Raw genomic sequence first — 22766 nt, 5'->3', positions numbered from 1 at the left:
AGAATATTCTCAAGTTGTGCACAGGTCATGTGCCTGAGTCCTCATTTTATTACTGGGAAAAGGAGAGCCACATCCCCTTGTATGTCTCTTTAACCAAGTCTTTGACCACCACAAATACTTTCAGTCTTAGGAACTTGTCAATTCTAAATGTTTTATGTAATTGGAACCACTGGGACTAGAGAGATGATGGCTCAGCAGTTAAGAGCGCTTGCAGCTCTTGTAGGGGACCAAGTTCAATTCCCAGCGTCCATAACAGACAGCTCATAAATGACTGTGTCTCCAGATCCAGGAGATCTAATGCCCTCTTCTGCACTCCATGAGCTCTAGCATTCCCACAAGTGTATGTCCACACACTTTCTTGAAGAAGGATGCTTGAAAGAAATCCCACACTAGCTCAGAATTGAGAATAATAGACATTTATTTAGAGGTAAACTCACAAATCAGAATCCTCTGCTGGAACGGAGAACAGAAACTGAATTCCGCAGCCAGAAAAGAAAGTGGACACATGGTTTACATGAAGCCACGCCCTGGTGGGCTGTTAATTTAAAGGCTATTGGCTGTATGATTTCCTACAGCACTTTCTTGGTTTATTTGCTATTGCTGTGATAAAACGCCATGACCGAAAGCAACTTGAGGAAGGAGGGGTTTAGTTTTGACTTACACGTTCTGATCATAGCACATCATGAAAGGAAGTCAAGACATGAACTCCAAGTAGGAACCTGGAAGTAAGAATTAAAGCCGTGGAGGAACACTGCATCAGGCTTGCTCCCCATGGCTTGTTCAGTTTTATTTTTTATATAACTCAGGACTAGGGCGCCTAAGAGTGGAACCACCCACAGTGAGCTGGGCCCACCCACGTCAATTATAATTTTAAAAAATATCCCACAGATTTCCTGAAGGCCAATCTTATGGTGAAGATATTACCACTACAAGTAAATGAGCATCCTGATGATTTCTCCTCATCTTTGTTGCCTGTCTTTTGATTACAGTCCTTGTAAGAATTAAATGGTATCTTATCACAGTTTTGATCTGTTAGTGGTAAATGATGTTAAACATCTTGAATTGTGTTTGCTTATAAACCTGTTAAATATTTACCAAGGTTCTCTCCTGCATTTTAGCCTCATGCGGGGACAAATTAGGAAAGAAGTCCTCACTACCTTTTTCTACTCAATAGTATACTATTAACTGGGTCTCATTTCTTTAAATTAGAATATATTTCAACTTTTGATTATTGTTTGTGTCTGTAATTGGGTGTTTTTTAGATATGCCTCCATCAGCCTGAAGAAAATTACATTGTTTTCTTTATTACAGTGTATATCTGTAAATGTTGAAATGCATTGAGAGTTGACATCTCTCCTTTCCCCACCCCCAGGGTTGTTATATTATGCAGGACATGGTTATGAGAACTTTGGGAACAGTTTTATGGTCCCTGTTGATGCTCCAAATCCATATAGGTCTGAAAATTGCCTGTGTGTACAAAACATACTGAAATTAATGCAAGAAAAGGAAACTGGACTCAATGTGTTCCTGTTGGATATGTGTCGGAAAAGGTAAAATTCCTAATCTCTATAAAGCTGTTGTTGGAATCAAGTATCAACCCTGACAAATGCAACCTAAGGTGATTCAGTAAGATGCTAAGAACCAGTAGGAATTGTGAGCTACTGATGGCAGACTTAATATTTTTTCAGTATGGATATCTAATTATTTTAACTTATTTTCTGTTTGCTGTAAAAGGAACTAAAAGGTACAAGTTACATAGTTGTACCCCAAATCATCAGCTCTCTAGAATGCATGTACGTGTTGCTGGGAGTCACTGCTGTTACTCTCCAGAAAATAACAAGTCACACCCTTGAATTTAGAGCATGTAGTCACCAGTCTGTCTTGTTTTAAAAATGCGAAAAGTATAGTTGAGTAGATTTTGAAAGTCTTAAATCTGCTTGTCTGCCTTTGTGTCTCCAAGGATCAGAACCAATGGTTATTCCTCAGATTTTTGCTTACCCATCAGAATTCAATGAGGGAGTTCAGATATAACTTCATTTTTAAAGCTAACAAAAAAGCCAGTTGTGAACTACTTTAATCCCAACACTCAGGAGGCAAAAGCAGGCAGATCTTTGTGAGTTCAAAGCCAACCTGGTCTATATAGCAAGTTTCAGGCCAGCCAGGGCTGCATAATGAGATCCTGTCTGGAAAAAACTAGAAGCTAGGTATAGCGATACCTTAGCGATCAGGAGACTGAGAGAGAGGATCTTGAGTTTGAAGCTAGCCCACACTACACAGCAAGATCCTAGCTTTTGAAAGAAAAAAAAAAGCTAACAACGTGTGCTCCACCATGGCCCAGCTTTACACCTTTAGTCCAAGCTCTCAGGCAGTAGAGGCAGATGGATCTCTATGAGTTCAAAGCCAGCCTGGTCTACAGAGTGGGTTCCAGAACAAGCTCCAAAGCTACAGAGAAATCCTGTCTTGAAAGGGGGGGGGGGGAACGCAAACATAGCTGCTTGCTATTTTCATAATGTAAGCGCCTAGGTTGCCTGTGGTATGTATGTAGCTCTCTTAGTAAAAGAATTTGAATCTGTCATTTTATGTGTACTAAAAGTATGAGCATATTTTTCATTGAAGAACACTGTGTAATTTCTCATACTTGTATCTGCTCTTTTCTCCTTCCCGTACATATAAATAGAAATGACTATGATGATACCATTCCAATCTTGGATGCACTGAAAGTCACTGCCAATATTGTGTTTGGATACGCCACGTAAGAAAACTTTATATTCAGTTGTCTTTATTCTTGTATGTCTGTTTTGACTGTAGATTAGAGACAGAAATATCCATGGGCATCTAGGCATAAATTTACCTTCTTGACGTGCTTGATAGACAGCTTCAGCTGTGCACTTCAGTCTCAGTACCTTACACACTGAGCAGCAGATTCTTTCACTTTTGTCTCCATCTCCAGTTCCATTGGGAAGCCATTGAAGGACAGATAAAAGAGGGAAGCTTATCCGTGGGTATGGGCACTCCACTAGCAAACACTGACTTTTCTTTCTGTTGGTCTCTTTTCTGTTGGAAGTGACAGATCATAAGCATATATATTTGTGGGATACAGGATGCTACAATGTACACAGCATGAGCTGGTTGTATGAACCCCATTAGCATTTCAGTTCCCTTTTATACCCATTTACTTCCCCTGTCTAAGAGAAAGAAGCATTATTCCCTGACTGGCATCTCCATCCCACCCCATCTTCCCAGCCTCTGATCACCACCATTCTGCCTTTGACTTCTGGGGTGTGTTCAGGTTTGTCTGTGCCTGGCTTATTCACCTTCTTCTCTTGGTTTATTTTTAAGGTGCCAAGGAGCAGAAGCTTTTGAAATCCAGCATTCTGGATTGGCAAATGGGATTTTTATGAAATTTTTAAAAGATAGATTATTAGAAGACAAGAAAATTACTGTGTTACTGGATGAAGTTGCAGAAGGTAAAATTTTAACCCGAGTAGTCCAAACACAGCCCAGCAGTGGAGGGAAACCCTCTCGGGGTCCTTGCTCGCTGTTATTGTATTCTCATCAATACTGTGTGAGTTCGGGGTTACCATGTGGTTCAGGAAGCAGTTTTTTGGCTTAGTGCTCAGCAACTCTGATGCTACTCAGTTCTTCTCTTTCCTTGCTGTCTTAGCGAATATCATGAGCAGTGGTGAGATAGAATTCATCCTCAGAGCTCTGCCTTGCTATCAGCCTGCTGCCTTGCTGCTGCCAAGTCTAGTTGTTGGGGGGAAATGTGCGGTGGGGAGTCTCTGTCAAGCAAGGTGTCTTCCTCTACAATTCTTCTTTCAGAAATGTGGACATCCTGTCAGAAAAAAAAAACAGCCTCCTTATTTCTTTGATGAACTCGGGTTTTTCTAGGTCCTGCTTTAAGTCTGTGACCTTAAAGATGGTATCTCCCATTTCCTTTTGTCCCTTCTTTGTCTCTTCATACAGTGCTACAACTCGTGACAATTCCAGATCTGTACCTCTTAATAAATATGTGGGTTACGGTGTGGTTGAATTTGTTGTTTTGTTGGTTTTTCAATTTGGTGTTTTTGTTTTATGAGACAGGGACTTACTATGTAGCCCAGACTAGCCTCTACCTCACAATCCTTTTTTAATTTTTTTTAGTTAATTTTGTTTATATGTATAACTGTTTTGTCTGCATGTATGTCTATGCACCACGTACATGCCTAGATCCTGAGAAGGATAGAAGAAAGCATTGGATCCCCTGACTGGAGTTATAGATGGTTGTGAGTTCCCGTGTAGGTGCTGGCAGTCAAACCTGGGTCCTCTGCAAAAGCAGCCAACTGCTGAGCCATCTCCCCTGCCTCAGACTATTAAGTACTGCGCTTTGCAGTATATTTTTTGAAATGAGCTTTTGTAAACCACATCAAAAAGAAGGTACACCCTTTGTGAGCCCTAAAAACTTAAAATTTCACAGCTCTTCCAGAGTTGACAGGTTCTGTTTTAGTTGTTTTTTGAGTCTTTGCATTGCTTTTTAAGATAGTGTTTCACTCTGTAGCCCAGGATGACTCAAATGCTCAAGCATTGCTCCTGCCTTAGTCTACTGAGGACAGGAAGTACAGGCATAGGCCACCACACAACTCAGATGTAGCACATTGAAAATAAAATACTTTGTTAACAGCTGTTGGTCACTTTTTTTTTAGGTGAGCACACATACACAGAAACCATGTGACTTAATCACTTAACATTAACTTGCCAGGTCTTTAGACTTTGCCCTGCCTGCTTCAGATGGAGAAGTTCTGCTTTTATCTGTTTTACATACTGAGTTTCCTCTTAAGCTCTCATATGAAAACACTCTGCTTCTTCTAATTTAAAGCCCTTGGATTTACTTCAGTTATCTTCAAACTGAGGAGTATGGTGCTGCCCCAGACTCTCTTTGGATGTTTAAACTTTCTTTCTTTTATGTGAAGTAGGTAGCCCTAGCCATCCTGGAACAGCAGTTGTATTGACCAACCACAACCTCCCAAGTGTTTGTAGGAAGGGCATGAGCCAACATGTTCTGGCCAGTTGCATTTTTAAAGTATAATTTAAAGCTGGAGGTAGAGCCTTTTGGTAGAGTACTTGCCCAAAGTATATTTTAACTATTTTAAAATTTAATAAAAATCACATGCTTGTTTACCTATGATGTTCATCGAGTTGTTTTTTGCTTAGAGTATATTTGAACGTCTTACAAACTTCTTAAGTTTTGCTGTTCTTTCAGAGCTGGCATGCCTCCATAATTAAGAGTGCCCATACAAGAATAGACTAGAATAAAACATGTTGTTCAGTGCTAGACATACTGTTCATTCCATGGGTAGCAGCCAACCAAGTGTACACAATAAGTACAATTTAATAAAATAGTAGTTAAATGTAGCATGATAGTCCTAGTTTTATTTCCCCTCGCTGTGATAAAATATCCTAACAAAATCAACTTAAGAGAGAAAGGGTTGGTTTGTCATCCAGGTTACATCCATCATTACAAGGAGGTCCAGGTGTTGGTGGTAGGAACTTGACCAGCCAGTCACATCTCATCCACAGTCAACAAGAAAAGGCCGTGTTTTAATGCATGCACTCTGTTGCTAACTACCGCCATTCATACAGTAAGGATCCCCTGCCCAGAGAATGAATTTGAGGTCAGCACATGCAACATGAGACCCTTTCTCAAAAAACTCATAATTAGTAATTAGGAAATATGCTTTTAGGTCAGTACTTTTATGTTTGCTCACTGGTTCATCCCCGACATTTTGAACTATATACATAGTAGGTACTGAGTAAATATTTGTTAACAGATGGTATTGGGAATATAACCTGACTTACTAAGAAAAGCTTAACCTTAAGTTTTTATTTTTTGAGACATGATTTTTCTATATTAGCTAGCTCTGCTGGAGTTTGCTACATAGATCAGGCTAGCCTTAAGTCACAAAGATCCTCCTGCCTCTGCCTCCGCCTCCTAAGTGCCAAGATTAAAAGTGTTCTCCACCATGCCTGGCCTGAATATTTTAGACATAACAAAAGAATCGGTCTTTAAAAAATGTTTACCTTCTTATCTTTCAGATATGGGTAAATGTCACCTTACCAAAGGCAAACAAGCTCTAGAGATTCGAAGCAGCTTGTCTGAAAAGAGAGCACTTACTGATCCAATTCAGGGGACAGCTTGCTCTGCAGAGTCTCTAGTGCGGAATCTACAGTGGGCCAAGGCTCATGGTATGGTAATGTGTTTTCTGTGAGAGCTGTTGGAAGTTTACTTTTTATCTTGTTTTTTGTTTGTTTATTTTGCTTTGCTTTTTGAGACAGGGTCTCAGTATGTAGATCTGCCTGACCTAGAACTCACTGTTATAGACCAGGCAGGCCTCAAACTCAGAGACCCACTTACCTCTGTTGGCTGAGGTTAAAGGCATGTGCCACCATACCCATGCATAAATTTATTTTTAAAATCATACATCTTTTTTTTTCTAACAGGTTTCCCCCCCAAGTTTTACAATGAAATTGGGGTGGTGTGTGCCTGTAATCCCAGCACTTAGAAGGCTGAGGCAGAAAAATCATGAGTTTTTGGCCAGTCTACATACAAAAGAACGCATGTTCACCTTGTAGGCAAGTCTAAAACTAGTCTTTAAGTTGTATATATTACACTGGTCTATGCTAGCAATACCAAGTTATTTAGTTTATTATTTTACTATTATTGAAAACAAATTTATTTATTTATTTTTTGTCTTTTGAGAAAGGCCTCATCATGTAGCCTAGGCTGGCCTAGAACTCTAAAACTTAAATAATCATGTTTGATTCTTCTTTTCTGAAAGTAAGTTAAAATTTTATTTATGTGGGATGCAGGCAAGTCTTTAGCTTCTCCATAGTGTGACTTTTGAAATGCGCGGCTGTCAGGAGCCAGGCAGGTCTGCATTCTACCATGCACACAGCTTGTCTAGACTTAGGAAGCAGCTGCTGTCTCGTAGGGTTGTAGATAATAACTGCACATTCACCTAGGTAAACTACATGGTTCATGGCTATTACTCTCATGCTATCTGTGACATGTGGTGGAGTGACAAAGGCAAGAAAAAGAAGATGCAGAGGAAGGTCATATCTGTACCTTAATGACCTTCTGGTAGTTTTATGAGGTATAGTTAAAAATTTGAGCTTAAAGTAATACCTAAAGGAAAGGATTTTTCTGTGAAATTTCCCAGGTGTTTTCTCTGAGTCTTTTATCATAGAAAAGATAGAAGACTAATGTATTTCTTGAACTTCTGTTTTAAAAATATTTTTAATACTTTGTTCTCTTAAGTTGTAGTTTTTGGCAAATTAGCATGTTAGAGCACATTAAGGGGTAATGTGCTATAAATATATCATCTTTTAGATGGTTGCACAAATAATTAAAATTGAATGTCTTTTCCACATATATACATTTATATAAATATGTAAGTTTCGTGTGAACAACACTGTGTATGTATGAACAACATTGTGTGTGTGTGTGTGTGTGTGTACAACACACACAGAATTATAGTGGTAAAGATGAACATTAGGGATAGGGTAGCTTAGTAGTTAAGTATTTGCCTGGCATACGTGAGTCCTCAGGTTAGGGTCCCAGCACCATACCGCAAAATTAAAATTAAATAAACTCAACAGAAAACAAAACCTTTCATGAGATAATATCTAACTGGGAGTGATGGTTTACTCCTGTAATCCCAGCCCTTGAGAGCCTGAGGCAGGAGAATTGAAAGTTAAAACTAGCCTAGGCTAGTTAGTGAGTTTCAGGTCAGTCTGGGCTACCCAGAACCTATCTATCACCCTGTCTCAAAAACCAGAGGGAGAGGGAGAGATACTTAAAATCATTTATTTCATTTTTTAATTCCACACACTCAAAAAAAAACCCTGTTTTAGTGAAACTAGTATATTTCATGTCAATTAACAGTATGATCCATGTGTAGGAATCATCTAATAGCTACCTCCAACAATCTGAAGCATTAAATATATGAAATATTGGCTAATAGAAAAATATCAAGCTGGGCAGTGGTGGTGCACACCTTTAATTTCAGCACTCAAGGGTGGAGACAGGTGGGTCTGTGTGAGTTCAAGGTCAGCCTGGTCTACAAAGCTTGTTCGCTGTAGCCAGGGCTATACAAAGAAACCCTGTCTTGAAAAAAAGGAAAAGAAAAATATTAAAACCCAAAAGTACTGTAGATATCCAGGAGTGGCTGAATGACTAGTTAACAAATTATCAAAGCCACTTGGTGACAGTACATTTTATAAAATTCTTGTTTGGGTATGAGGTTTTAGCTTGATAGTAGACAGCTTACCTAAAATGCACAAAACCCTGAATTTTATCCTTCACACCATACCACACCATACACACAAGTTCTTATCGTAAATACTGAGTCATCAATAAAAATCTATGTATATTTTTATTACCTCTAGAAAAAACTATATAGATTGCAAAAATTTGGGTTTTGGTCTAATTGTGTGTATATGTTTCACCAGTAACATTACATAATGTTTTTAAGCAAATGGTCTAACCAACCATATGCTTCCCCATGTTTTATTTGCTCTCCATCAGAAAATTTACCAAGCACTCTTTAAATGATATTATTATATGTTGTTTCTGCTGTTCTTTTCCAGAGCTTCCAGAAAGTATGTGCCTTAAATTTCAGTGTGGTGTTCATATTCAATTAGGATTTGCCGCAGAGTTCTCGAATGTCATGATAATCTACACAAGTATAATCCACAAACCACCTGAGATTATAATGTGTGATGCCTACGTTACCGATTTCCCACTTGTAAGTCTCGTTTCTTTTATTTAAATTAGAGTGATAGGTTCTTATTTATTAAAGACTAAACTTTGAGATGAGGCTATATATATATATATATATATATATATATACACATATATATATATATATATATATATGTGAAGGGATAAAGAGCTTACTTCACATGTGTAAGACCCTGTGTTCTAGCCCTAGCCCCCCCCCCCCCCCCAAAAAGTCACTTAAATAATAAACTTTTAAAACCGTAAGATGCACCATGCCGTGGTAGCATACGCCTTTAATCCCAGCACTCAGGAGGCAGAGGCAGGCAGATCTCTGTGAGTTTGAGGCTAGCCTGGTCTACAAGAGCTAGTTCCAGGATAGGCTCCAAAGCTACAGATGAAACCCTGTCATAAATATAAATAAATAAAAAATAAATAAATAAATAAATAAATAAAACCATAAGATTCAATGAGAGGTGTAAAGGAAGTATATGTTCTTATGCATGCTTGCTTGTGCAACACTGATTATAGTATTTAATAACTGCCACAATACCTTAAATTTGTCAAATTCAGAAGTGTCTAAAGTTTACTCAGGAAGGATGTCTGCAGTATCTTATCCTCTAAGTAGAATTTTAAAAGTGAGAAGAATGAAATATTACATATACAAAGTGTGTATGTATAAATGTCATGAGTAACTTTATTTACTTACTTATTATTAATTTTTATTTATTTTTGGTTTTTCAAGGCAGGGTTTCTCTGAGTAGTAGCCCTGTCTGTCCTGGAACTCACTTTATTCCGTCTGCCTCTGCCTCCCAAGTGCTGGAATTAAAGGCATGAACTACCACCACCCTGCTGGGTAACTTTACTTTAAAAACTTGTGTATAGTGTAAGTTTTTATTGCAACATAAAATTCACTGCTGGAGCTGGACAGATAGCCCAAAGTTATGGGCACGTAATGCTCTTGCAGAGGACCAGGGTTCAGCAGCCACATTACCTACCTCACAACCACCTGTAACTCCTGTTCCAGGGCATCCAACACCCTCTGACCTCCACAGGTATCCTTATGCATGTGATACACATACACTCAGCCAGGCACATATACATTTACATAAATAAAAAATAAATAAACATTGAAGAAAAAAGACTGATTTGTGAAGCTCTGATAGCCATAAGAACAGAAATCTGTTCTTTCCAAACATTTAGTTCTGATATCACTTTGGACTAGTTTTTTAAAAAACAATATATAAGCTAAGCAGTGGTGACACACGCCTTTAATCCCAGCACTCGGGAGGCAGGGACAGGCAGAGCCAGCCTGGTCTACAGAGCAAGTTCCAGGACTGACACCAAAGCTATACAGAAACCAGAAACCCTGTCTCGGGAGAAAAAAAGAAAAAAAAAAATAGCTATTTTCTTCCCTATGTACATACGACAAATTAAGCAAAGACTAGGGAAAAAAGAAATTCCTACTATCATTGTTGTTACATATAGAGACTTCATGAAAGACATAGCTTCATGTGAGAACAAATTATGTAGCATGGACTGCAGTCACAGCTACAGGATAGTCCTCCCTGGGGCCAGAGAAGACCACAGGCTTCCCTGTGGAGGAGTAGAACACCTCCTGTCCTCCGCTAGTGGGTAGCTCTAAAAGAAGAAAAGGAGAGGGGCTAGTTTTTTTCTTGCTCATTTATTCTTTCTAAATATTTTAGGCATCCGAATCGCCCTGCACCTTCCCAGAATGATAATAAAGACAGAGAGAACTGAGGAGTCAAATAATAGGACTGGAAAGGAAACTGGAATAGGTTACAGAGTGTTTCAGGAAGTAGTTTAGGATTATCAGAAATAATTTTAAATGTTTTTAATGTAGCTACTTTTTAATTGTATAGAAGCCAGAATTCCTATGGCAACTTGCAACCTTAGAAGATTGTTTTCATGTTTCTTTAGTCCTGGGTAAAGAATTACCTATTCAAACCAGTGCTCTTGAGAGAACAGTATCTATGGAGATATTTTATGTTATAGACAATATTATGACTTCCATTGATGGCATCATTGGCATTCACTTATTTTGTGTGTGTTTGTGTGTGTTTTTTTTTTGTAGGACCTAGATATTGATCCAAAACATGCAAATAAAGGGACTCCTGAAGAAACTGGCAGCTATTTAGTGTCAAAAGAGCTCCCCAAGCATTGCCTCTATACTAGACTCAGTTCACTACAAAAATTGAAGGTTACTGCTTTTCCTGTTTATAGCAACTAAGGAAAAACTGTGGAACTAAAACTGATTGTGGCATAATCCATAGATGAGTTGCTTCATTTGATATTAAATTGGAACAACAATAACCAATTTACAGTGGGTCTTCTCTCTGATACTTTTGGCATTAAATTCTATCTCTGATACTTGCCTAGGGACCTCTCTGTCTTCTATGCTGTTGAGAAGTTAGGGCATGATTTCTTTATTGTCGCTTTCTACAAACATACAGCAAATTAAAATAGGAATTGCTTTTTAATCTCTGTCTTGTTGACTGACAAATGAGAAACTGGTTCTGTCCAGTTAAGCTTTCTAATGTAAGCATATCCTTGCAAAAAAAAAAAAATCTTCATTTTTTCCTTGGCTATATGATTATAGTGTAGTGAAAATTAGGAACACTTGTTAGGAATACCACAGACTATTATTATTTGTTCCTATCTAGTCTATATCAACTCTCCTCCCATTTTCTGATTGAGTTACTGTCTAGTAATACATTAAAGCAGCTTAGGCCTTTCATGTTCTTATGAAATAGGTTCACAGTAAAGGACGCTATTTCTAGTTATGGGGAAGGATGAGATCACAGTGCATCAGAAATGGAACTTGTTGTAACTTACAAATTATGTGACTTTAGTAAGATCTGGAGTTTCATTAAACAGATAAATGTTGAATGAGACAGCCTGCTTGTTGGCTTTAGGAGTGTTGGAAAGGAACCTCAGAGAGGGAGCTGAGTGGGGCTTCGTTGTGGGGTAGGGAGTGGTACTTTAAGGTTTGCACAGTTAATAAACATGGTAAACCTCTTTTCATTTTTAGGAACACCTGATCTTCACAGTATGTTTGTCATATCAGTATGCAGGACTGGAAGACACTGTGGAGGAGAAGCAGGAAGTGAATGTTGGGAAGCCTCTTATTGCCAAGTTAGACATGCATCGAGTATTGGGCAGGAAGACTTGCTTCCAAGCTTGCCGTATGCCTGATGAGCCTTATCACAGCTCCACACCTACCGCAGGGGGAGCAGGCCATTTTCATTCATCTCAGGACTCCTTCCATGGTGTGTACCATTCACATCTTGGTAACTCAGACAGTGATGTGCCACCAGACAGGTGTCATTGCAGCCGGACTCCACATGCCTTTATTTCAAGCTATCCCACCCACCATTACTCCTGCCAGTTTGGTAGAAGTAATGTGCCGGTAGAGACAACTGATGAGGTACCATTCAGTTTCTCTGACAGGCTTAGGATTTCTGAAAACTGACCTTCATGTGTTTGAAAATTAGAATAATTACAGTGCTTTCACATGAAATAGCACTTATATAAAATGAGGTAAAAAAGCAAACGTATATGTATAGAAGGAAAACTGGCAACAACTGTCTATAGCAGGCTCTCAGGAGTGGGAGGTACTAGAATTACATTATTTAAGCTGGGTGGTGGTAGCAACACACTTTTAATCCACGCACTCAGGAGGCAGGGGCAGATGGATCTCTGATTTGAGGCCAGCTTGATCTACAAAGTAGAAACCTTGTCTTTAAAAACCAAAAAAAGAAAAAAATTACATTATTTAATCAGATTATATATCTTGCTTTTGTCTCGTTTTAAGAGTTTGTGAAATTATTTGTTCTCTAAGAGTGAAATATGAGGCCTGTAAATATAGCTCAATGGCACAGTACTCAACTAATATGTGGAAGGCCCTGGACTTGATCATTGCTGGAGGGGAAAATAAATTATTTGAGTGTATATGTATGTATACCAAATATTTTCATTTTGACGACGCAGAAAAGCAGTATGAATGGCATTGCTATAGAGTGAGTTATTGTTGGCACCAGAAAAGAACCCTTTTTCAGTTATTATATGTGTGTATGTGTGCGCCTGAATGTATAATGTGCCCGTGGAGACTAGAAGAGGGCATCAGATCCTCAGACCTAGAATTACAGACAGGTGTAAACCACTCACTGTGAATGCTGGGAACCGAATCTGTGTCCTCAGCAAGAATAGCAAGTGCTCCCCTGGCAGTGGTGGTGCATGCCTTTAATCCCAGCACTTGGGAGGCAGAGGCAGGCCTGGTCTGCAAATCAAGTTCCAGGACAGCTAATGCTACACAGAGAAACCCTGTCTCAAAAATAAATAAATAAATAAATAAATAAAGAAAGAAAGAAAGAAAGAAAGAAAGAAAAAAGAAAGAATAGCAAATGCTCTTAACCACTGAGCCATTGCTCCACCCCCAGCAAGAACCTTTTCAATCACCAGACTTAACAACTTCAATTTATCAATGGAGAAAACCGAGGCAAGCTGTCATCTGAGTTCTAGTCTCAAATTTCTGTGCCAGTGGTTTCCTGCTGCACACTTCCTTCCCTACAGGTTCTTAGATAGGTATTGTTTGTGTATCTAAGGAGGGAGAGGGAGGAGAGAGAGCTGTTTATAACCCTGAGAACCGCTTATGATTTTGTGATTACAGAACTTTGCTTCAAGTGTTAGTCAAGAGGCTTGTATATAAATCTTATGTGGAACAGACTGAAATTTCTTGTTCATAAGTTTATGCATCCATGAGGAGGTGGTAATATATTAAGAATAGAGATTAACTGAATAGTTCTGGTGACTGCTGACTTTTCCAATCATTGAAAATGGCTTTCTTGCTTCCTTGATTAACTTCAAAAGCCACAGGAGATAATAGCCTTAACATTTTGATTTGACTACAAGCAGACTTAAAAGCAACTTGAAATAACAAGATTAACTGGTAACAAAAAGATTAGTAATCACAAGAGCCCCAACAAAGAAAATCTTACAAACAGATGCCGTCACTATTCAGTCCTGACAAACATTAAGGTTAGCCCCACCTTTCTTGCAAGTTCTTCCTAAAATAGAAAATATATCCTACTATATCCTACTATTTCCCCAAGCCCAAAGCATCATAGCAAAACTGCAAACTAGTATCTGTTTCACATACAAACACCAAATCATTAGTAAAATACTATCAAACTGAATCTAGCAATACATAAAAGGGATTACAAACCTTACTGAGTAAGATTTATCCCAAGAACTCAAGATTGGTTTAGTGTCCAAAAGTCAAGTAGGCTCATATGCAGTTGAGTTTCACTTTTCTTGGTAGCTGTGTTCTAGAAGTCGCTGAACACACCAACTTAGATTTGATTTCACAAAAATGAAAACGAGGTTCAGGATATTCGGTGAGACTACCCCACAAAGTTACGGTAGTTGGAATTCACTTCCTGTCCAACTTGGCCCATGGCATAACATATTGACCTGCCTTATTTCCATCCCCATCCTTTTATCAACTGCAAAGAGCTACAGCAGGAAGGTAGAGCATTGCCTTGTTAGACATCAACTGGAAACATCATATCTACTCACCCCCAAAGCCCTGGATCTGATCCACAGCACCACCAAACCAAAGTAAATCTGGTCCTACCTACACACCGTGTTTTTCATCAGGTTTGAGCATGGTGGATAAATAGCATTGTAAGTAGTAAAAATAGCAAGTGAGTGTTTGCTTACATTAAGTTGCTAGGCTTAAGAGTAATGGATAGCACCACTTTCTGTAGGCTGAGATGGGCATTTTTTTTTTTTTTGGTTTGGTCTCATTTCAACGGGCTTGTAATTATAGATGAAGAAACCGATTGTTGGGCTAACCTGAGATGTTCATGTACCTCGGATGACTCAAACCTAGACCACAGTGCTGTTTTTGCTGTTACAAAATGATGGGGAAGGTACTGCAGTGACTGTAAATCAGTGCAGAAGCTGTTACGTTAGGTACTCATACCCGATGGAGGAGAAAATAAAGAATTTTATGTCTAAGAGACAAAAGGGAAAGGACCTTTGAAGTCTGCAAGAAACTGTCGTCTTTTGACAGCAGGAGAAATGATGTCTTTAATTTGGAGACTTCACGTGCTAGATCTTGGTGTTCTCTAACCACAACGGGAAAAGGCTTCAGATAACTTTTTTTTTTTTTTTTGGTTTGATTTTTTTCTTTGAGAAAGGGCCTCTCTAGTCCTGGTTGTCCTGGGAGCTCCTCATGCAGACCAGGCTGACCTCAAACTCACAGAGATCCACCTGCCTCTGCCTCTCAAGTGCTGGGTGGGATTAAAAGCGTGTGCTACCGTGTCCATTTCTGAAAACATTTTAACAGTGCCTCAGTAGTTGAGTCTTCAATGATAATACTATCTATTTATCTCTGTGTGTGCGCGCATATGCATGTGTTTTGTATGTGCAGGTGCACATGCATGTGGCTATATATGGAGGCTAAAGATTGCTGCTGGTCTTCTCAATCCTACTCTGTCTTTTTTTTCTTTGAAGTATTTTTTTATTTATTTTTATTTTACTTTATGTGTATGAATGTTTTGCACGGATATATGTCTGTGTACCATTTATTTGCCTGGTATCCTAACAGCCTACTCTGCCTTTTTAAATGTGTGTGTGTGTGTGTGTGTGTGTGTGTTTGTGTGTACATAAATGTGGGTGCCCTTTAAGATCAGAATAGAATATTAGATTCCCTGGATCTAGAATTGAATTCATTTTTGAGCCACCCACCAACATTAGGAATTGAACTTGGGTCCACTGCAAGAATATTATGTGCTCCTAATTGATGAGCCATCTCTCCAGACCCTACTTTTAGGCAGTGTCTCTTACTGAAACTAGGGTTCACTGATTCAGCAAGATTAACTGGCCGGGAGCCCTGAGAATGCCTGTCTGCCTACCCAGTACTGGGATTCTACCACACCTGGCTTTTTACATGGGTCTGGGACATTCAAACTCAGGTCCTTACGCTTGTATGGCGAGTACTTTACCAAGAAAATTTTTATTAATATTAAAATGTTCAGAGAAGAAAATAATTTGCCATCTCTCAGGTGAATACCACAAGTCATATTAAAAATATCTCTAAGCTAGGTGTGGTGACACATGCCTTTAATCTTAGCATTCATGAGACAGAGGCAGGCAGATCTCAGTTCCAGGCCAGTGTGGTCTACAAAGTGAGTTCCAAGACTACCAAGGTTACACAGAGAAACCCTGTCTTAAAAAATAAATAGATAGATAAATAAATAAAAATCTCTAAAGAATTTGGCCTAAATTAATGATGTTGATATGGTCTGTTTAGTGGAGAAGGCTGTTCTGATAAAACATTATTAAAACATCTTAGTTACTTTTCTATTGCTATGAAGAAACACTATGATCAAGGCAACTTATAGAAGAAAGAATTTACTGGGGGCTCACAGTTTCAGAGGGTGAGTCCATGACCATCACGGCAGTAAGAATGGCAGGTCAGCATGGTGCTGGGGCAACAGCTGAGAACTCACATCCCTATCTACAATTCTGAGGCAACCAGAGAGCTCACTGGGAATGGTATGGGCTTTTGAAACTTCAAAGCCCTCCCCCAGTGGCACACCTCCAACAAGGCACCTCCTAACCCTTCCTGAACAGTTCTACCAACTGCTGAGCAAGCATTCTGGTATGCGAGCCTATTGGGTCCACTGTCATTCAAACCATCCCATCTGTAAAGTCGGTTTATAAGCTTTAGTTTTACTCCTCCCAATGTCCTTTCTGAATTGCAAAGAGCACTTCCCTCTCTCTAAAGGCTGATAATCTGTAACAATCTGCAACACACGGTTCAGACTTGGTTATCTGACCTCAGCATATCTGACCTCAGCATCCTCAGTTCTCTTCCCACGTGAGCTTTTGTTGCCCTTCTCACTGTCTCATTCACACACTTGACCTCACAGTGGAGTCCAGTGGTTTTCAGACTGTTCTAGCAGCTCTCCTCTGAGGGAAGAGGGGCTTCCCCTTGTGCTGCAGACAACAAGCCTGCTGTCATCTCTTTTACTTTCCAGGTAAGCTGTGGTTTGCATGAAGTTTCTCAGCCGAGGAGCTTCTGGTCGTAGTAGTCCACCTTTTGCTTGGCTAGTCTTCTCTCACATGTACCACAGCAGCACCAGACTGTGCTGTGGGGGAGGAAAAGGGGGACTTTTATCATGAAGGGGCACTGAATTTTGTCAAAGATCTAATGAGGTGACCATGTGGTTTTTGTCTTTCTGTCTGCTTATATGGTGGATCACAATTATTGATTCGTATATGTTGAGCCATCTCTGCATCTCCGGGATGGAGCCTCCTTGATCATAGTGAATGATCTTTTTGATGTGTTCTTGGATTCGGTTTGCCAGCAGTATTTTATTGAGAACGTTTGCATCTATTTTTATTTGTTTCTTTGCTTGTTTTACGAGACAGGGTTTCTCTGTGTAACAGCCCTGGCTGTCCTAGGACTCACTTTGTAGTCTAGGCTGGCCTTGAATTCACAGAGATCTATCTGCCTCTGTGTGGGGGCTGGTTTGAAAGAAAATGGTCCCCATAGGGAGTGGTACTTTGAGGAGGTATGGCCTTGTGGGAGTAGGTGTGGCCTTGTTGGAGGAAGTGTCACTCAGGGAATAAGCTTTGGGGTCTCCTATACTCAAGCTACAACCAGTATGGCGCAGACTCCTTGATGTTACCAGCAGATCAAGATGTAGAACTCTCAGTTCCTTCTCTAGGACCATGTCTGCCTACATCCTGCCTTGCTTCCCACTATGATAATGGACTAAACCTCTGAACTAGCCCCAAGTAAATGTTTTCCCTTATAAAGTTGCCGTGGTCACGGTGTCTCTTCACAGCAATAGAAACCCTAACTAAGACACTGCCTCCCTAGTGCTAAGATTAAAGGTGCGCACCACCACTGCCCGGCCAACTTTTTAAGTTTTTTAAATTACACTTTTACTTCTTGGTGTGGGCCATGCCACAATCTGCAAGTGAAAGTCAGAAAAGAGCAGTGGGAGTCGGTTTTCTTGCTATGTGGGATAAACCTTGAGATGGAATTCAGGTCGCTAGGCTTGGTCAAGTGGAGTCATCAGCCACCCCAGCACAAGAGTTTTGGTTGCAGTCTCTCCCACCCCCTGCTGGCGAGACAAGGAAATTGTGCCCGTCTGTAAGCTATTTGGAGAGAAATGGAAAAGAAATCCCAAAGCATTCGCAGAAACATGGTTGGAAGAGATGCTAGCGGACGTGATTTCCAGCTGCCTCGAAGACAGAGCCAAGGCTTTATCCCTTGTCTTGAAGTCTCATCCTCCACCCCACCCCATCATCCTTGGGAAACTCAACTCCGTGGTGATGTCCCACCAAAGTTTTCTCTGATTTCCTCACCAACAGTGGCCTCTTCTCATAAACCCAACCATCCCCAAAGACATCCTGGGCTTCATCTTCATAGGCCTTTCACACCGTCAGCGCCATGAGAGCGAAAACTACTAGCCCGCGGTGCTTCTGGTTTCTGTCTCTCCTGCCTTCCACTGTAGGCTAACCTGGGCTTACTTTGCCCTGGCTCACTATGGCTCACACGTACCAGCAACTGCTCTCACCCACCCTTCCAGCTCCCATCTCCATCCAACTCACCCAGTGATGGCTTCCGTTGAAAGGATGGAATCCCAATCCTGGCCGTCTTTCCTACACATCTCCCTAAAGCCCTCAGTCCTCCCTTCCCCCTCCTGCTCATTCTCTTCTCTCATTTTTGATTGAGAACCTCTCTTTGGTTTTCCTTGCGAAATTGGAAACCACCTAAGTCTCACCCCCGACCCCTTACACGCGTACATCTTCTAACGTTCTTTCCTCGCCACCACGCCCCACCCATTCTGGTCCATCTACTTTCCCTCTCCCGAGTATCTTGCCATGGCTTAGCCTGCCTCCTTTCTACTCTGTCAGGAGCTTTCTCTTCGTCAGATTCGCTTCTTTCAGACACAGCTTCATAGGCACGTGACAGCTGCTGTCACACAGGGACCTTGGTTTTAGGCCTTAAAAAGTGTACCCTGAGCCGGGCGGTGGTGTCGCACGCCTTTAATCCCAGCACTGGGGAGGCAGAGGCAGGCGGATCTCTGTGAGTTCGAAATCAGCCTGGTCTACAAAGCGAGTTCCAGGACAGCTGCACAATGAAACCCTATCTTTAAACAAACAATAGCAACAGCAAATAGAAAAATGTACCCTGAGAGAGGCGCAGCGTTACACTAGGATCCAGGGGTCCGGGCTTCAGCTCCCAGCCCCCACATGGCAGCTCACAATTGAATTGTAGCTCTAGTTTCAGGGATTCAGCTGCTCCCAGTTGGCCTCTTGGAAGCGATGCATAGATATACATGCGGGCAAAGCACCCATACACATAAAATAAAATAAAAATATTTTTTAAAAAAAGGGAAGAGAAAAGAAAGTGTAGGTCGCTGGAACTGACGACACGGAGCTGCTCTGAGCTTTGTGGAGCGGGTTGTTCGTGAATATTCAAGCAACCCAGAGAGACGCACAAGTTGGCATGAAAGAAGACATGGCCAACGCTTCCAACGAGCAGGCAAGCTGACACTTCCTCAGCTTGCTTCGTGCCTGTACTGCAGAACCCCAAGAAGCCTGCTTCTCATGCATTATCCTCGGCAGAGATGAAGACATCGAGGCCATAGGGGTCGCTCGGCTGAGGTTTCACAATCAGCAAATGGAACCGCCGCGGAAATGTACGGCCCGTGCGAATGAATGACTGATAGAGAGGATAATGACGCGATCAAACGTGGATAAGATGGAAATCAGACATCAAGGATTGTTATGGATTCCATAACAATGCTGAGTCAGGCTGACTTTGAAGGAAATCAGACAGAACGTGGGAATCTGATAAGGTTCTGGACCGGACGGCAGAGACAAGGCTCTACTGCCTAAGAAGCAAGTGGACTCTTCGGAAACTCTGAAGACAGAACCAGAACCCCAGTGATATTGGGCAGACCGGTTTAGGGGGGGAAAAGGGGGGGGCAATGCAGGAGGCCAGAGGAAGACAGGACGCCCCCAGCGTGATCAAGCTGAGCCAGAACCGCCCCACAATGCGGTTGAAGCTCACCTACGGGACACTAGGATAGCATTCTCGATGGGGACACCACAGGGGCTGACTGGCAAAGAACTTTCATGAGAGGTCGTCATGGATTGTGGACAACCCTTTCAAGACTATTGCTCTCATCCTGGCCCCTTATCCCTGCTCTTTTTGGGGGAACCAACCATGTCTGGTTTGAGGAGGCTATGAGCAGAGGTTTCCGGCAGGGGGCAGCACAGGCTTGTATTTATCTTTGGCTGACCGGCTCCTTTCCCTAGGCATTTTCCCAGTGTTTTCTTGAGCCTGCTGAGGACAGTGCTCTGACAATTGTCGGAGACTGCCACAACCGGGTCGATACAGCAGGGGGCGATCCGGATGGGAGGGCCAGAGGAGGCACGAAGAGGGCCCGAGGGACCCTCAGAACTGCAAGCGCAAGGAAGCCGCCCTCGCAGATGGACTGCAGTTCACCGGCTTTTCAGGCCGCTGCTCCGCAATCCTCTTCTTTCCTCGCCCACAGACTCCACTGGCTCCCCCAGCCACAGCCCGACCTGAGTCTGTTCCAACGAGTGTCAAACCATGACAGAAGGCCGGCTGGCCCCTCCCGGTCTGTTTCAGCGTGTATCCTTGCTATTTTTTCTTTTGTTTATCATTATTCTGTGTGCGCAGCATAGAGAACTGCACCTGTGGGGCTCAGAAGATAACTTTGTGGGGTCCATTTTCTCCTTCCACCTATATATGGTTTCCAGGGATGGAACTGGGGTCCCCAGTCCTTGCCCAGCAAGAACCTTTACTCACTGAGCTATCTCACTGGCCCACTGGCTTCTTAATTGTAGTGAAATATACATGCAATTTTTGGAGGGAGGGGTTCAAAAGAGAGGTTTCTCTATGTAGCTTTGGAACCTGTCCTGGTGCTCTCTCTGTAGACCAGGCTGGCCTCAAACTCACAGAGATCCACCTGCCTCTGCCTCCAGAGTGCTGGGACTAAAGGCGTGCGCCACCACCGCCCGACTCACATGTAGCCATTTCTAAGTGTACAGTTCCATAGTGCCGATGCTTTCATGCTAGATTATTGGGGTTTCCACATACTTGCACAAGGCTGGGAAGATGGCTCTGTGTGGGTGAAGTACCTTTCAAGCAAGCGTGAGGATCTGAATCGGATTACCACCAGCACACACACGCACACACACAAAGCCAGGTTTGAGAACAGGCAGGGTAGCGAATGACCGATCCCAAGATCAAAGCCACCCAGCCTACCAATCAGTGAGCGCTGGGTTCAATGAGAGACACCAGGTGGTACGTGCTTGAGATAGACACGGAGTGTCTACTTCTGGCCTTTACACACATGCGCGCGCACACACACATACACAAACACACACACTCATGCATACACAATCACGCACGCACGCACCCGCGTGGATGAGGAACAGAAGTGCAGCGGGCTTTAAGGCGCAGACCTAGAGAGTGACATTGCTGAGAAGTAAAAACGGAAGTCATCCCAAGGTGCAAGGTTCTGCAGCCCACCAAGCACCTCTGAACCTTCAGACACGCCTCACCCCATATCTCAGCCATACCTTCCCTCTGTCTTCCCCACGCATGGCCCACACCAAGACCTATGCTCAGCTAGGGGCCCTCAAAAATAATCCTGGGGGCGGGGGAAGCCTGTCCAAGCCTGGCATAGTAGTGCACGTTTTCATCCCAGGACTCGAAGCAGAGGCAGGTGGCTCTCCGTGAGCTTGAGGCCAGCCTGGTCTATGTGCAGAGCTGCGGGCCATCCAAGGCTCTGGAGTGAGATTCTGTCTCAATAGCACAAAACAAAACAAATGAGAAAAAGGGGAAAGGAAGAAAGAAAAACGTTGCCAGTGTAGAAGGTGAATGGGAAGTTGTAATTATTTGTGGTTTTTGGTTTGTTTTGTTGTTGAGACCGTTACACTGGATACCTTGTATCGCTTAGGCCAGCTTGGAGCTGGGTAGTGGACTGGTATCCAGCACTAGGGTAGCGGGAAAGGGCTCTGCACACAGTGAAGGAATCTCTCTTTAGACCACAACAGGGAAAATGGTTTGCTGAGTATAGCAGGAAGCCGTCGGGCTGGGAAGGGAGCAGGTAAAGTGCTGTGCTGTCTGCAGTGCATAATGGATGAGCGATGGGGCGGGGGGGGGGGGGGCAGGCAGTTTCCAAGCCTGTAATTTACACCAGGTGAAGGACAGTTCTGATTGGCCAGTGTAGAGTTCTGGGGCTTCAGTACAAGCTGCTGTGAAGGAAAACTCCTGAAAAGACAGTGTGGCTGCCGAGACCCAGCCGATTGATTGGGATTCCAGTACTGTGGAGAGATCGGAATGGCGCAGGTCTAAAGACTAATCACCTTATCTTAAACTAGGCTTAGCCCTCTGGAGCAGCCGCTCCTTGCCCACCTCTCCGTCTGAACTACTATCTTGCAACTCATCGATAAAAATCTTTGGGAGCCAGGCTTGGTGGCGAAAGTCTTTAATCCCAGCACTCGGGAGGAAGGCAGAGGTAGGCCAGCCTGGTCTGCAAAGCATGTTCCAGGAAACCCAGGGTTGTTACAAAGAGAAACCTTGTCTTGGAAAGAAAAAAAAAAAGGTGGAAGGAATGAAGGATGAAAAAAAGAAAGGAAGGAAGAAAGAAAAGAAATGAAGAAAGAAAAGGAAGAAAGGAAAGAAAGAAAGAAAGAAAGAAAGAAAGAAAGAAAGAAAGAAAGAAAGAAAGAAAACCTTTTGGAATCTATTAACAGACCACTATCAATCCGAAAGCTAAGGTTGCCATCAGCTAGCATCTGGGCCCATAGGAAAGCATCCCCCACCCTGCTGTACCAGCCTCTCTGATATATCCACCAGTGCATTTTAAACTTGCCTTGAATTATGACTCTCTTTCTTCTGTAAACCAGTAAAGTTTCAGGAAAC

General features: G+C 42.0%; 1 protein-coding gene across 2 annotated transcripts in view; it reads left to right on the top strand.

Annotated features, from left to right (window-relative positions):
* The window catches only part of Malt1 (MALT1 paracaspase), a 42302-nt gene extending 29575 nt beyond the window's left edge, over positions 1-12727 (top strand). For both annotated transcript variants that reach the window (XM_050157981.1, XM_050157980.1), the window contains 7 exons: positions 1373-1550; positions 2678-2752; positions 3340-3467; positions 6073-6222; positions 8626-8783; positions 10851-10976; positions 11808-12727. In XM_050157981.1, coding sequence (XP_050013938.1) covers positions 1373-1550; positions 2678-2752; positions 3340-3467; positions 6073-6222; positions 8626-8783; positions 10851-10976; positions 11808-12248 — 1256 coding nt within the window. In that variant the 3' untranslated portion in view covers positions 12249-12727. The remainder of the gene's footprint in view (positions 1-1372; positions 1551-2677; positions 2753-3339; positions 3468-6072; positions 6223-8625; positions 8784-10850; positions 10977-11807) is intronic.
* The last annotated feature ends 10039 nt before the right edge of the window (positions 12728-22766 follow it).

This window comes from Alexandromys fortis, unplaced genomic scaffold (assembly GCF_014885135.2).
Source record: "Alexandromys fortis isolate MF-2015 unplaced genomic scaffold, M_Fortis_MF-2015_v1.1 scaffold_94, whole genome shotgun sequence".
NCBI classification, from domain to species: Eukaryota; Metazoa; Chordata; class Mammalia; order Rodentia; family Cricetidae; genus Alexandromys; species Alexandromys fortis.
The sequence above is the reverse complement of the archived record's forward strand: the minus strand, read 5'-3'. Positions and strand labels throughout refer to the sequence as shown.